The following is a 12,565-nucleotide window of genomic DNA, read 5'->3' on the forward strand; positions in this document are numbered from 1 at the left end:
AAAAAAAAAAATTTTAAAACAGCTGTAGGCCCTCTAATATGATACACAGGTTGGGTAACACACACACACACACACACACACACACACACACACACACACACGATTCATTTTGTTTCCCTTTGGCTTTTTTTTTTTTTTTTAAAGGAAAATACCATATATACACATAGTTCTGTTACTAGAGTTTCACTATTTCTAGAATTTCACAGGAATGAAATCATTGTTTGTAGACTTTTGTGTCTGGCTTCTTTCAATTAGCATAATGCTTTTGAAATTTGTTGCTGTTGTTGTGTGTAGCAGTAGGTTATAGATCATGCCTTTTTGTTGGCTGATTAATACTTCATTGTGTGGATATACCACAACTTATTTATCCATTCCTCAGCTGATGGGCATTTGGGTTCCTTCTAGTTTGGAACTACTATTGATAAAGCTGCTATAAATATCTTCATCAAAGACTGTGTTGATCTCTGTTTCTGCTTCTCTTGGGTAAGGTTGAGTCACAAGGTAAATGTGTTTCACTTTCAAATAAGCTGTTAATGTTTTACAGAGTGTCTGTACCATTTTGCATTTCTCTCAGTAGTATATGAGAGTTCCAGTTCCTCTTGTTATCACTGTCAACATCTGGTATGGTCAGTCCTTTTTATTTTAGCCATACTAGTAGATGTGTGGTGGTATCTCAACATAGTTTTAATTTCCACGTCCCCAATGTGTAATGATATTGAACATCTTTTCTCATGCTTATTTGTCATTTTTATGTCCTTTTTGGAGAAGTGTCTGTTCAAATCTTCTGCTCATTTTCTTTCTCATTACTGAATTGTAAGAGTCTATTCTATATTCTGGATACAAGTCCTTTATCAGGCACATGTTTTACAAATATTTTTCCCAATCTGTACCTTACTTTTCATTTTGTTAATAATGTTTTTTTAAAAAGCAAAAGTTTTTAATTTTAATGAAGTCTTAAGTTATAAATTTTTTCCTCTTTGTGGTTTTTGTGTCCTATTTAAGAAATCTTTGCCTAACCCAAAGTCATTAAGATTTTCTCCATGTTCTGTTTTAGTTTTAGCTTTTATATTTAGGTCTACCATCAACTTCAAGTTCATTACTGCATATGATATGACATGCAGGTTGAAGTTAAATTTTTAACATATGGATATCCAATTATTCCAGCACCATTTGTTGAAAATATTTTTCTCTCGTAGCATTGACTTATCTTTGTTAAAAACAAATTGATCATGTGCATTTTTCTCCATGTATGTTATGACTGAATAAAACATTTTTAAAAGGTGAGTAAAAATCTCAACTCTCCTCGAAAAATAAAATAAAAAATCAATGGGCCATATAAGTGGGTCTATTTCATACTCAATTCCGTTATATTATCATCTATACAACTATTTCTATGCCAATATCGGACTGTTTTGATTAAGGTAACTTTGTAGTAAGTTTTAAAATCAGGTAAGGTAAGTCCTCCAACTTTGTTTTTCTTCATAAAAACTATTTTGGATATTCTAGATCCTTTGTATTTCTACAAAATTTTCGGTATTAACTCATCATAATCTATCAACAAGAAGAAGCCTGCTGGAAATTTTGTTCAGATTGTGCTGAAGATCGGTCATTATGGGGAGAACAGACATCTTAAACAGTATTTTCTGATCCTTGAGCATGGTAATCTTTTCATGTATTTTATTATGACCATTAAGTCATTTATTTGGTCTTTAATTTGCCTCATCGATGCTTTTTATTTTATAGTTCTCTATAAGTCTTATACATATTTTATAAAATGTATCCCTAAATACTGCGTATTTTTAATCTTATTGAAAAGATTATTGCTTTATTTAAAGTTTAATTATTTGTTGCTAATATACAGAAATAAAATTGTGTCACAGGACTCTGCTAAACCCATTTACTAATTCTAGTAGATTTTTTGTATATTCCTTAGGATTTTTAATGGAGACAAACACAAATCGTAAGCTTAATTAGGATCCTTCAAAGAAGGATAGAAGACCGATAAAATGTATGATGACCAAGCTGTGGAAAAATTTAGTGGTCACCTGGTCACATTATCCCCAAGGGAGAATATTCAGTTGGAGGTCAACGAGTGTACAAAGATGAACTGGACAGGGCACTTTCTCTAATAATTATAAACCACGGACTGAGAAACACTAAACAATCTATTGTCCTGCTGTCTGGCTGTCTCTTCTAGAGTTAAACCTCTATGTCTGTGCCTCAGACACAGAGAACCATAGTCACGGACAGATGCTAAAAAAAAGCCGGTAGGTAGAGAGGCACCTGAGTTGGCAGAAAGGAGAGAATAAATGCATCTTTGGTGGGGAAAATGAGGATAAAATGCTGTGAGAAAATGAGTGGTCTCCGAGCTCACACGAGACGCTAACAGAATTTTTCAAACTGGGCCTTGTTTTTAATATGTATTTATCCGAACTTCTACAACACGTAGCTCCAAGCTCGGAATTTTGAAAAAAGTGAGATTTCAAAAAAGCCATCGAAATATTTTAGAGAGTAAATATAAAAGGTTCAAAAAAAGTTTAAAGAACAAATTTTTGAGCTCAAAAAAAAAAAAAAATTCAGGAATAGCTATAGCTAGATGACCCTCTGCAAGTATAGAAAGAATTACGTAAAAAAAAATTATAGGGTGACCATCTGTTCTCTGTCTCTAGTGATGAATAAAAGGAAAGGAAATGCACTCAGTTGTAGTGGAAAAGGATCATTCTAACATTCTAATGGTTATCAAAAATAGAAACAATTTGCTAAGGGATGCTATAGAATTTCTTTCCCTGGAAATCTTCAAAAATCGACTAGACATCTACTTTCCAAGTGTAACAGAGGTGTCACGTTCCCAAGGCACACCTGTGGAGTGTGCGAGACACCGTGCTGTTATGTTCCTTACACTCTGCTATGCTGTGCATCCACCAAAGGGCACGATGCACAAAGAGCTCAAGCTGCTCTCTTAAAACAAGCTCGAAGTGAGCAGAGTGAGTCCGGTCTAGATCTGCTTCGCTTGGGTTTCTGTAGAAAGGGCCATGTGCAGAGTCCTGGGCTGTAGGTTCCCTGGAGTGTACAGTATGTGAAAAGAGGAAAGACACTGACTGGCCTGGCTTGCACAGGTGTGACAGGTTACAGGTATGTTTATAGCAACAATTAAAAGTTTTTCTTTTTCAGGTGACATAGAGAGCACTGGGCTATTATAAGTAGAAAACAACTGAATTTCTAAGTCATCTATGAAAAGCAAAATCTGCTGAACCTAAAGCTACAATGACCGAAAGCCCATTGGTGCCCCGTCCCAGACAAACGGACCTGGGCACTTGGTCCTACAAGCCCACGACGGGGCAGCAGCTGAGGAGTTCCTCCTTCCTGGCACCAGCAGAGGCGACAATTTGCCTAGAGAATCGGAAATAGCCAAACTAACCAAACTCTCTAGTTACCACAGTTCCATGAAAATCACAATAAGATAGTTCTAAATATTGGGTAAAATCCTAACTAGTGAACAAACTGCACCCTACCCAGATCCAAGGCACAGAACTGCGGGCAGCAACAGACAGCACGGCAGGTAAACCAGAGGGCTGCAGTACTAGAACACGTGGCCTCCGAGTCTTCAATGAGTCACTGGCACAGATGAATCTCAAGGAGGAACAATTACCATTAACGTGATATACTTTGACGGGAATAAATTCTTCAGCTGCATTTCCAGTCATTTTTCAAAACTTGATGTTCGGCTATCTCACAATGATCCCTAGGTGAAGTACCAGCCCCATGATGGAGCTCTATCAAGACTGAAAAGCCCCCCCAAACAGGGCTTGTGTTGAACCATGTACCTCAGCAGTGTGTTATAACTCACTCCTCGTTGCTGAAAATCACTGCCAACGCCACGGGTCCCGATGCTATCGATAGCTGGCATGCCTCAGATATGCTGGTCCAAAACAGGAGAGAACCAGCACTATCCACAGAATTTCCACATAGGGGCAGATAAGATTTGATAAGGATGCCAAAAGGGACCTTTTTGGAAGCTGTGCTTGTATAGCAAAACTATAAATATATAAATATACCAAAGTTTCCTAAAGATGTTTCATTCACACTTTATGTAAGACTGAAAAAATGTCAGTTGTCACTGACGGTGAATAGTCTCATTGTTTCTGTCATTACTCCTGGGAATTCTGATATATTAGGAACATTGAGGGGTGCCAAAGCCATCTTTGACAACCAATGACCCTGATCTCCTATCCTGCAGTTGGCTGGAATGACAAGTGCAATCTGCAGCCTTGGACGGAGTTTCTTTCTGTGCAGAACTAAACGGTCCTCGTCATCATCAAATAAACAACTCTAACAGCACCGGCGCTGCAGCCCAGACACCCCAGATGGTAGCTTAATCGCCTGAAAGAATTAATAGTGCACCTCTAAGCACATTATTCACCCAGAGAACAGTTTAGGCAATGGGAAGAATCTGGCCCATTATACCCCACACAATTACTAAATAATATGCAATCATAGAAGTGAAGCATGGCATATGGTAATCTCTCCACTATATTGAGATTCATTGTAATAAAAGTGCTGTTCAAAACCCTTACGGAGAAATTCGAAAGGCATACCTTTCTTTTCTGGAAGAAACATTACAATAAGACAAGCCAGCCCTCCTAGGCACAGAAATGCTGCTAATGTCCGCTTCCGACCAAACCTAAATAATAGAAAGAAATGACACATTTCTCTTGAGAATCTTATAAATTCATTTGCGTCTCCCCTCTAACCATCCTTTTTAAATGTCCTCAGTTTCATTATGCGTGTTCATCTTTTCTTAAGGAGTGGGTGGCAAATGTGACTGCCCAGGACATAAAATAAATAACCATCATAAAACAAAAGAAAACTTGCTGGATGGCAGGATTAAATGATGTCTGCAGGGAAAAAAAGAATCATCCTATTCCTGTGAGTATTTACTATGTTCTAGCCACTGCTTCAGATGCTTTCTCTCTATTATCTTACTTAATCCTAATAATAAACCAAAAGGCATGTACTGTTACATTCTCCATCTCCCAGAGAATGAAACTGAAACATGGAGAAAGAAGTCTTCCAGCTCATTTTCATTTTGGGTTCCTTGAATCTTAAGCAGTTAAAAATTTTAACACTGTAAAACAAGCTTTCTCTTAAAAACACAACCAGAAACATTTTCCTGTTAGGTCAGAATTAAGCGAAATTCATTGCACACTTTATTGGGAGAAGCAATTTTCAAATCAGAGCTGCAGACTCGGAAGAGACACACTAACATCAGGAAGCCTCCCTCTCCAGCGCCTGCAACTCTCTAGGTCCCCTATTAGCAACTTCGATATCACTTGTTAATTTTTATGACAGTTTTGCCAGGGGAATTTTAAAACCCCTAGTTTAAGGATGAGTATATGGAAGCTTAGGGAGGGAGCTTGTCAAAGTCATAAAACTAAAACATGGCTGAGACCAGGTTTGAATTCAGGTCTGCTGGGTTCCAAAGGCACCGTTCCCTCCCTCGGCTTCAGATTTTAATTCTGACTCTGGTGGGAGTGGCAGGGAGACAGGAGACAGGAGACGACTTGAGTCTGCAGGTCATTTTGCTCGATTTAACAGTATCGAATGCCTTCCGCTGGACGGGGCCCATGCCAGGCAGGCACTAGGGCTGCAAAGACATACAGGATCCCCCCACGGACAGTGTCTTCATAACCCTTTAAGGGGTCATCAGAGATGTGCGCAGGAAGCTTTAACAGCACAAAGGAGGGGTGTCTGGCACCCTGGGGATGTTGGGGACAGAGTTCTGAATAGGCTGCCTAAGCCGGCTCCTAGACCATGAGGAGAGTAAGCTTACCCACTAACAGGGGGGTCAGCAGAGGCAACCGGGACCAAGCCCAAGAGAAAACCCTTCAACTGAATAGAACCTAAACCAACCCTTCGCACCGTGCTGAAGTCAGTGTGCGAGCCAACAGCACCGCATGCGATGCCGAAGGAGGGCCGACCGCTGGAGAACGGGAAACGGCGGGTCCGGCTGATGCCCGGCTCACGCACAGCGGGCTTTTCCGATGCCCTGGCCAGGCCTCAATGACAGGAGCATCTGAGGACACCGAGGAAAGGGTGCTCCACAAAAGAACTCTCTACAGAAGCATTTCAAACCTGTGCCCGCTGACAGTGAGCCGCGAAACAGGGTATGTTCTTCCCCCCAGCAAAGTCGAGTGGGCCGTAAGAGGCAAGAAACGTCTTTTTAGTTCTTCCAGTTCTCTCCCTGTGTAAATACTTCGAAATGACAGTGCTTGGGTTCTATCTACATAGTGTCAATAATCTCATCCGCTGGGACTAAGGAATTACACACGGATGGCTCGAACACCTTCAGGTCGTCATGCCTTCTAATATTGGGTTGAAACCCTACAGAAAAACTCATGAATATGAAACCCAAGAAATAGTGTATTAAAAAAATGAATTCTAAATGTGTTTGGTCTGGAAAGAATTCTAATCGCTGTGGAGTCATTGGCAGATACTGCATACGGACAAGACAGTGATGTTTAGGTATTTACGTGTGAGAGTGTGTGCGTACGTACACTTCAATATTCACCCATACTCACCATTTTTGGTTAACCAAGTAGATGCACAAGGGGTACGATGGAATCTCTATGAGGCCAGACAGGGCCAGATTGGCATACATATTTCCACCTAGATCTCCTGCACTCAGAGTTAGGCCATAATACACCAAGCTGCACACAAACCTAGGATTGGGGGTTAAAGACAAGAAGGAAAATAGAAAAAGCACATAAGAATCTGCCAGGGACGATTCAAATACTTGATCTGATGGTACACAATCTGTCTCAAGCAACAAGCTTGACTCCCACGAACCCTTCTATCTTAATCTACATTCCTGTAGTAGGAATAAACAAACAAATAAGGGGGCCTTGGAAATCATTTATCTAGATGCTTGATGAAGCCAGTGAGTGGCCAGCTGCCGAAGGAGGAAAGACATGGTTTATGCTTTCATCAAGCCTTTCTGCATCTGAGAGAAGGCAACGAACAGCTCCACTCTTGCTTTATTTAACACTATTATATAGAATGCTTGCCTTAGGCAATCGTCGTGATATCGTCTAAAGAACCCTAGAAAAGAACTCCCTCGGTGAAAGCCAACTGCGGACGGTGTTGAGAACAGGAGCTGACAAGTGACCGTCAGTGGGTCACCTGCAGGCCAGAGATGACTGGCACTCTGACCCCCAATGGGTTCTCGACCCCATCCAGCATTCGGCAGGTGCGCACGCTGCAGACACCCGGAACAGGAAAGACAGGGCGATGGTGGAAGCAGATTCTCTGGACAATCATCTGGGAACAGCCCTTCGAAAAGCCATCATTTATTTATGCACGCCATTGCTGCACACTTAGGGAGCGCCTCCCAGGTGGCAGGCCCCGTGCCTGGCACTGAGCCCACCTCCCACAGTCCGGGAACTAAGGAGCCCAGGAGCTAAGCTGAGCCCAGTGCCATCCTGAAGCTGCGAGTCAGAGCTTACTCAGACAAAGTAAAGAGGATAAATAATAGTGACTTTTGTGTCTAGGAAACTGATTAAAAACAAAACAAAATAGAACAGGATAAACAAAAATAAAACCCTGAAACTAGGCTTTACTAGTCCATGACTACATTCTGTAAATCATAAACTTCTCTACAAACAGTAAAACACTTGGGCTTTGGAAGTTCACCGGTTTGTTTTCGCAATTCGCTTTTTCGAGTGTTTATTATAGGGAAGTTCTCGTTTACCTCTAGTTTTCCTTAGAAAAAGCCCATGAGCTATGGCTATGATGAAATCAAATGGGAAAGGGAAAGTCTTCTTTCCATTTCTGCCAAAACATCAAAGCGAGCCAAGTGCCCTGGGCTACTAAGAATGGGCTTTGCAACCAAGGAGAGCGATGGGGAGGAGGGGAGGGGAGAGGGGTGCCTGGAGCTGGAGAGCTTACTGCTCATCCCTCCCTGGCACATGAGCCAGGGGAGGCAGCTACCTCCCATTACTTCTCCCTGGGCAGAGCTGTCACTCAAATACTAAGGACAATGAGCAAGGCTGTAGCCAGGACATCACATGTAAGGATGCAAGGTGTGACCAAGTTGTCTGTTTTCCCTGTCCCCTAGCACCTTGCCTGTAAGCAGCGGGGGAAACAAATTTAAACCTATGTGGTTTTCTAAAACATGTGTTCAGTCCTTTCTACCTGCAGTAGAGACCCTGCTCTTACATAACGCCAGTCCTAATGTGCCATACGTGCGACTGCATGTCTACTCTGCATGCAAATAAAACAGAAATCCCAGTGAAGTAACTCCGGCCATGAGAACACACATAGCTATTCAACCCAAGTTGTGATGGTAGTAACCACGAATAGACAGAGCCAGTTCAGGCAACTACAGGGACTTCGTTACCAGCTGGTGGTGAGAGAGAATGGGAGAGCATGGGCAAGGAAGGAATATGGTCCCAAGGCGGAGATGCTGCTTGCAAGTTCCCTTGATGGCAGAGCTGGTCATTGGGATGAGTGACTACAGCGATTAAAATCATCTCAATGCTCTTTATGGGCCCCAAACAAAATTGAAAATGCTTGCATAATATTTAACAGTATATTTAGGGCATCAAAGAACTATTTTAAAAGGCTCTACTGTGGGAAATAACCAAAAGAACAGATGTTCAACACAGAGGTATAATTTTATTCTCCAGTTAAGGCTTTCTTCAATGACAGATCGCAGAAAAGATTTTAGAATTTTATAGCATCTTCAATAATTACAGCGGCATGTGAAATGACACCATCTCTACTGCCGTGTATTTTAACATTCTCAGCCCGGGGGAAAGAAGTTTATTTGAGAAAAGTTCCTTTGGCTGTGTAAGACATAAAATAAGTAGGAACATTCTCCCTGGCTCTAAGTTTAGTTTGTTCATCTGTTTATTTTTTTTTTGTTGTTATATATTTTTTTAATCCCTGAAGGTCAGAGCCCAAAAGTTACTATGCCTCAAAAATAAATAAATAAATAATAAAAATAAAAAACTTAAAGAAGTAAATACTCCCCAAGAAGCAGGGGCATCCTTGAAGGTAGAGGGTTTGACTATCTACATGATATGCAAATGTAGAGTTTGATGACGCCCAAGATACCTGAACATACTTTGTAAGTGTTTACTTTACAATAGGTTAGGACCTCAAACTAACTAGTAGCTCCTATGCTGTGTTGTCGAGTGTGGATTTTGAAGGTTCCCTTAATCTCCATGCCTCCAAGCTCGTGTCCTTCCTTCAGCATTTACTGTGCATCTGTGATGTTCCAGCACTGTGCTGGCTCCCGGGGAGGGTGGCAGCTGGTGTGACCTGGCTCCTGACCGTACAGGCGGCAGCCAGCGCTTGACTGCATCGGCAAAGAGAATCACGATACAGAAAAATATCTTCGCAGCTTCTTATTCTCAATCCGCTTACTGTTCATTTTAGCTTTATGCATAAGATCACTTCATATAAAACTACTCTCTTTTATTCCCACGTGAAAATGTAGGTTTCCATGTAGCCTTCATGGCAAATACACATCAACCACAGCACAACAGTCCTTTGCCCAGTCAATAGGATGTCCACACCCAACATTGGACCAAACAACACCTATGGCACCCCAGCAGAACACACGATATTAAAACACATGTGCGCTTCACAGACTGCATGTGCTGGCCATCCATTTCTCCCTTTCCCATAACTTCATCCTTTAAATGGAACCACCCTGAACCATTCAGTGAAATGTACATCAATGCTGAGAGCATTGTGAGAGGCAAGTTAGAATAAGCTAACCTTGAAAATCAGGTTCAGAGAGTGCTAATCCATTCGTTCACTGATCTGTATGTGTGGCCTTGAGTCCGGCCACGCCACACTCCCAGGAATTCATCTGTCCCAGGAATGATAACATTCAGAGCCCCCCGGTGGGTGGGTAGTGGGAATGCACATAGAATGCAGCCAGGGCCTTGGAGTTACAATGTGCTGCCCTACTGCTTGATGCCAAACTCAAAGGTAGGCATTTTAAAGTCCTCTCTAGAAACTCTTCCGTTTCTGCTACGCTTGCTTACTTTCCTTTTTTGGGGGGAAGGGGGCGTGTACGGGGCAAGGGGCACTTAAATATTTACATCAAATACCTCAAGTTCAGTAAACCTGCTGTGTCAGGTACCATCATCACCTCTTCGAGAGGGACGATGAGAAAACAGAGGGAACACAAAGCCAGGCACTAAGGGGGTGGGGGTGCGGCTTGTTCTTGTTAAAACAGCCTCATGCTGGCAAAAGTAGTAAAATTCAGATTATCAGTAGAGCTTTAGCAATCTGTGCCGAAGATCAGCCAGAACCCAGTAGATATAATTACCAGATGAACATGAGGGTCAGGGTGTGCCCCAAGAGGATCCGGTACCGGAACAAGTCCAGGAAACTTCCAGTCTCCCGGCAGCTCCTGTTGGCCGGGTGCGTCAGTGAGAATGTACACTTGAACTTGCGGTTCCTCTTGGCGATGAGGTACAAAGCAGCCTCGGCCTCACTCAGTCGACCCTGGGAGTACAACCAACGAGGTGATTCAGGAATGAATCTGAAAGAGACGTCATTAAAGGCTGTATGTTCGCACAGGTCCACGTGCACAGGAAGGGTACGACTCGCCTACACAGTATGCGATTCCCTCGCCCCAAGTGAGTTCCACGCTAAGTCTTAAGCCTCGTTCTCCCAATGGCACAGGGAGGAAAGAGGGGGCTTTCAACAGCATGCCAGCGATAAATGGGGTCTCCTTTATGGATGGAAACCAAGAATGCGCTTCTAAAATAACAGTAAAAAAAAGTAAACTATGCATTTACTTTTAAGCAAATGCTAACATATGAATGATAAGTTCGGTCTACAATACCAAATAACATACAAATTCTCCACAAAGCACAGGTCAGAGATATGGCTCTACATCGCAGCCAAGTGTTGTTAGAATAATACAGCACACATAGTTGGGTTTTTAAGTTCTCGAAAAGCCTCATAAGGAAGATAAAAATCTTTATTATCTCATCAGAAAAAAATAATTTTTAAAAAAGTGCTTTTAATGTAATTAATGATGTTATTAAGAAGTTTATTTTATACTACGCATGAAAATTAAATAGGGTTTACCACAAACTAGCTACTTTTGAGTATTTCATGCTTCAAAATACTCGAATCAGCTGACATACTTGCTTTAATACATTCTGACAATATTTTCTGATTCCCTAAGACATTAAAGAATAAAAGTTACTTTCCGGTTAACTTCCAGTTACAATACAATAGTAACTTTCTACTACAGCTACAAAGTATTATTGAAGACTTATATTGCAACTGATATCTCCCAATAGTTTTAAGATTTAGATATTACAGATCTCTTCTTCTCTTCACAGCTCTGTATCGCTTTTATTTTTCAAAGACAAAACTGTGGCAGGAACTTGGAAGCCTCATTTACTGACCACAACACCAAGTACCTTTGGATCTAAGGCCTATAATGAAACTTGTATAAATAATATTGGCTATTTAGGGCACTTTTTAGAATTTGCTGTGTCTTTAAGTAAGTGAATTGGCTACAAACATCTCAGAATTTGAGACTTCACGGCGAGCCAGTGCGTCAGTAACCATTTATTGAGCACCCCGTTTTGGACGAGCTGTGTGATAGGCACCAAGAGAAAAGAAAATGAGGCTGAAAGGCAGGACTTTCCCGGGAGTTTCGCCACTGGGGAGAGACTATTCATGCACGACATGTAATTGTCAACAAAAGCAGGAACAAAGGCCTTTTACGACATCCTGAAAAACCCCTTACTTTACTTCCTCGTTGCCATTCGATTATTACTTACGCACAAGTAAATAATCACGTAGAATATTGTTCTGTTAGGAGTTAAGTCTGCCTATCAACCATTGGATCAACTGGCTTTATCTCACAGGGCCGGATATATGAGGTACTACGGAAACTACCTAATTAGGTCTAACTACGAATAAAAAGAATAAAAGAAGACTATCAGGATAGATATAGATAGTATACTTAGAATAGAAAAATACATGAAATACAACAAGAAATGCATGATAATGACAATTAAAACTGAAGAGGACGGGAGGAGTGATAAACACCCAGCAAGGAACGAGCCGAAAACGTCAGTCGTCGTCTTTGGGTAATTCAAGTCATCTTTCCCTTCCCTTAAACTTCTCCATGCTTTCAGAATGGTTTATAAGCAATTAAAATTACTTTTAAAACTTTATAAATCATTTCTAAAGATGACAGTTGAGAGATACTCAGGCTTTGGAAATTTAACTCTTGAGTTAAGAAATCTACTCCTTCTTGGGAAAGGGTTGATCTTAAGTATGCAAACTTAGGACCTACTTTTTTTCCACACTTTGAGAAGCCGATCGGCTTCCAATGACAAAGGCTCACCTAGTTGCCAATGGACAGATTTGGGAAAGTGACTTCCACTACATGGTGGTTATGCAGACCAAACGGTTAGGCATGTTTTTACAAGAAAAAGCAGGCCTTTGAATATGCTGTCCTGTACGTCAGGGGTCCCCAAACTCTGGGCCGTGGACCCATACAGGTCCATGACCTGTTAGG

The 12,565-nt window shown here is 41.4% G+C and overlaps 1 protein-coding gene across 4 annotated transcripts in view; it reads right to left on the minus strand.

Moving 5' to 3' along the window:
* SLC22A15 (solute carrier family 22 member 15) overlaps window positions 1-12,565 on the minus strand; it is a 35,981-nt gene that overhangs the window by 10,284 nt on the left and 13,132 nt on the right. For 3 of the 4 annotated variants that reach the window (XR_002782314.1, XR_002782316.1, XM_023535465.1), the window contains exons 4-6: window positions 10,343-10,558; window positions 6,579-6,719; window positions 4,596-4,681 (exon numbers count right to left, since the gene is read on the minus strand). Coding sequence is in view for 2 of the 4 variants with exons in the window: in XM_023535465.1 (XP_023391233.1) it covers window positions 4,596-4,681; window positions 6,579-6,719; window positions 10,343-10,558 (443 nt within the window). In the remaining 2 variants the exon portion in view is untranslated. The remainder of the gene's footprint in view (window positions 1-4,595; window positions 4,682-6,578; window positions 6,720-10,342; window positions 10,559-12,565) is intronic. The other variant, XM_023535469.1, reaches the window with a different exon arrangement.

Source organism: Pteropus vampyrus, unplaced genomic scaffold, assembly GCF_000151845.1.
Source record: "Pteropus vampyrus isolate Shadow unplaced genomic scaffold, Pvam_2.0 Scaffold6, whole genome shotgun sequence".
NCBI classification, from domain to species: domain Eukaryota; kingdom Metazoa; phylum Chordata; class Mammalia; order Chiroptera; family Pteropodidae; genus Pteropus; species Pteropus vampyrus.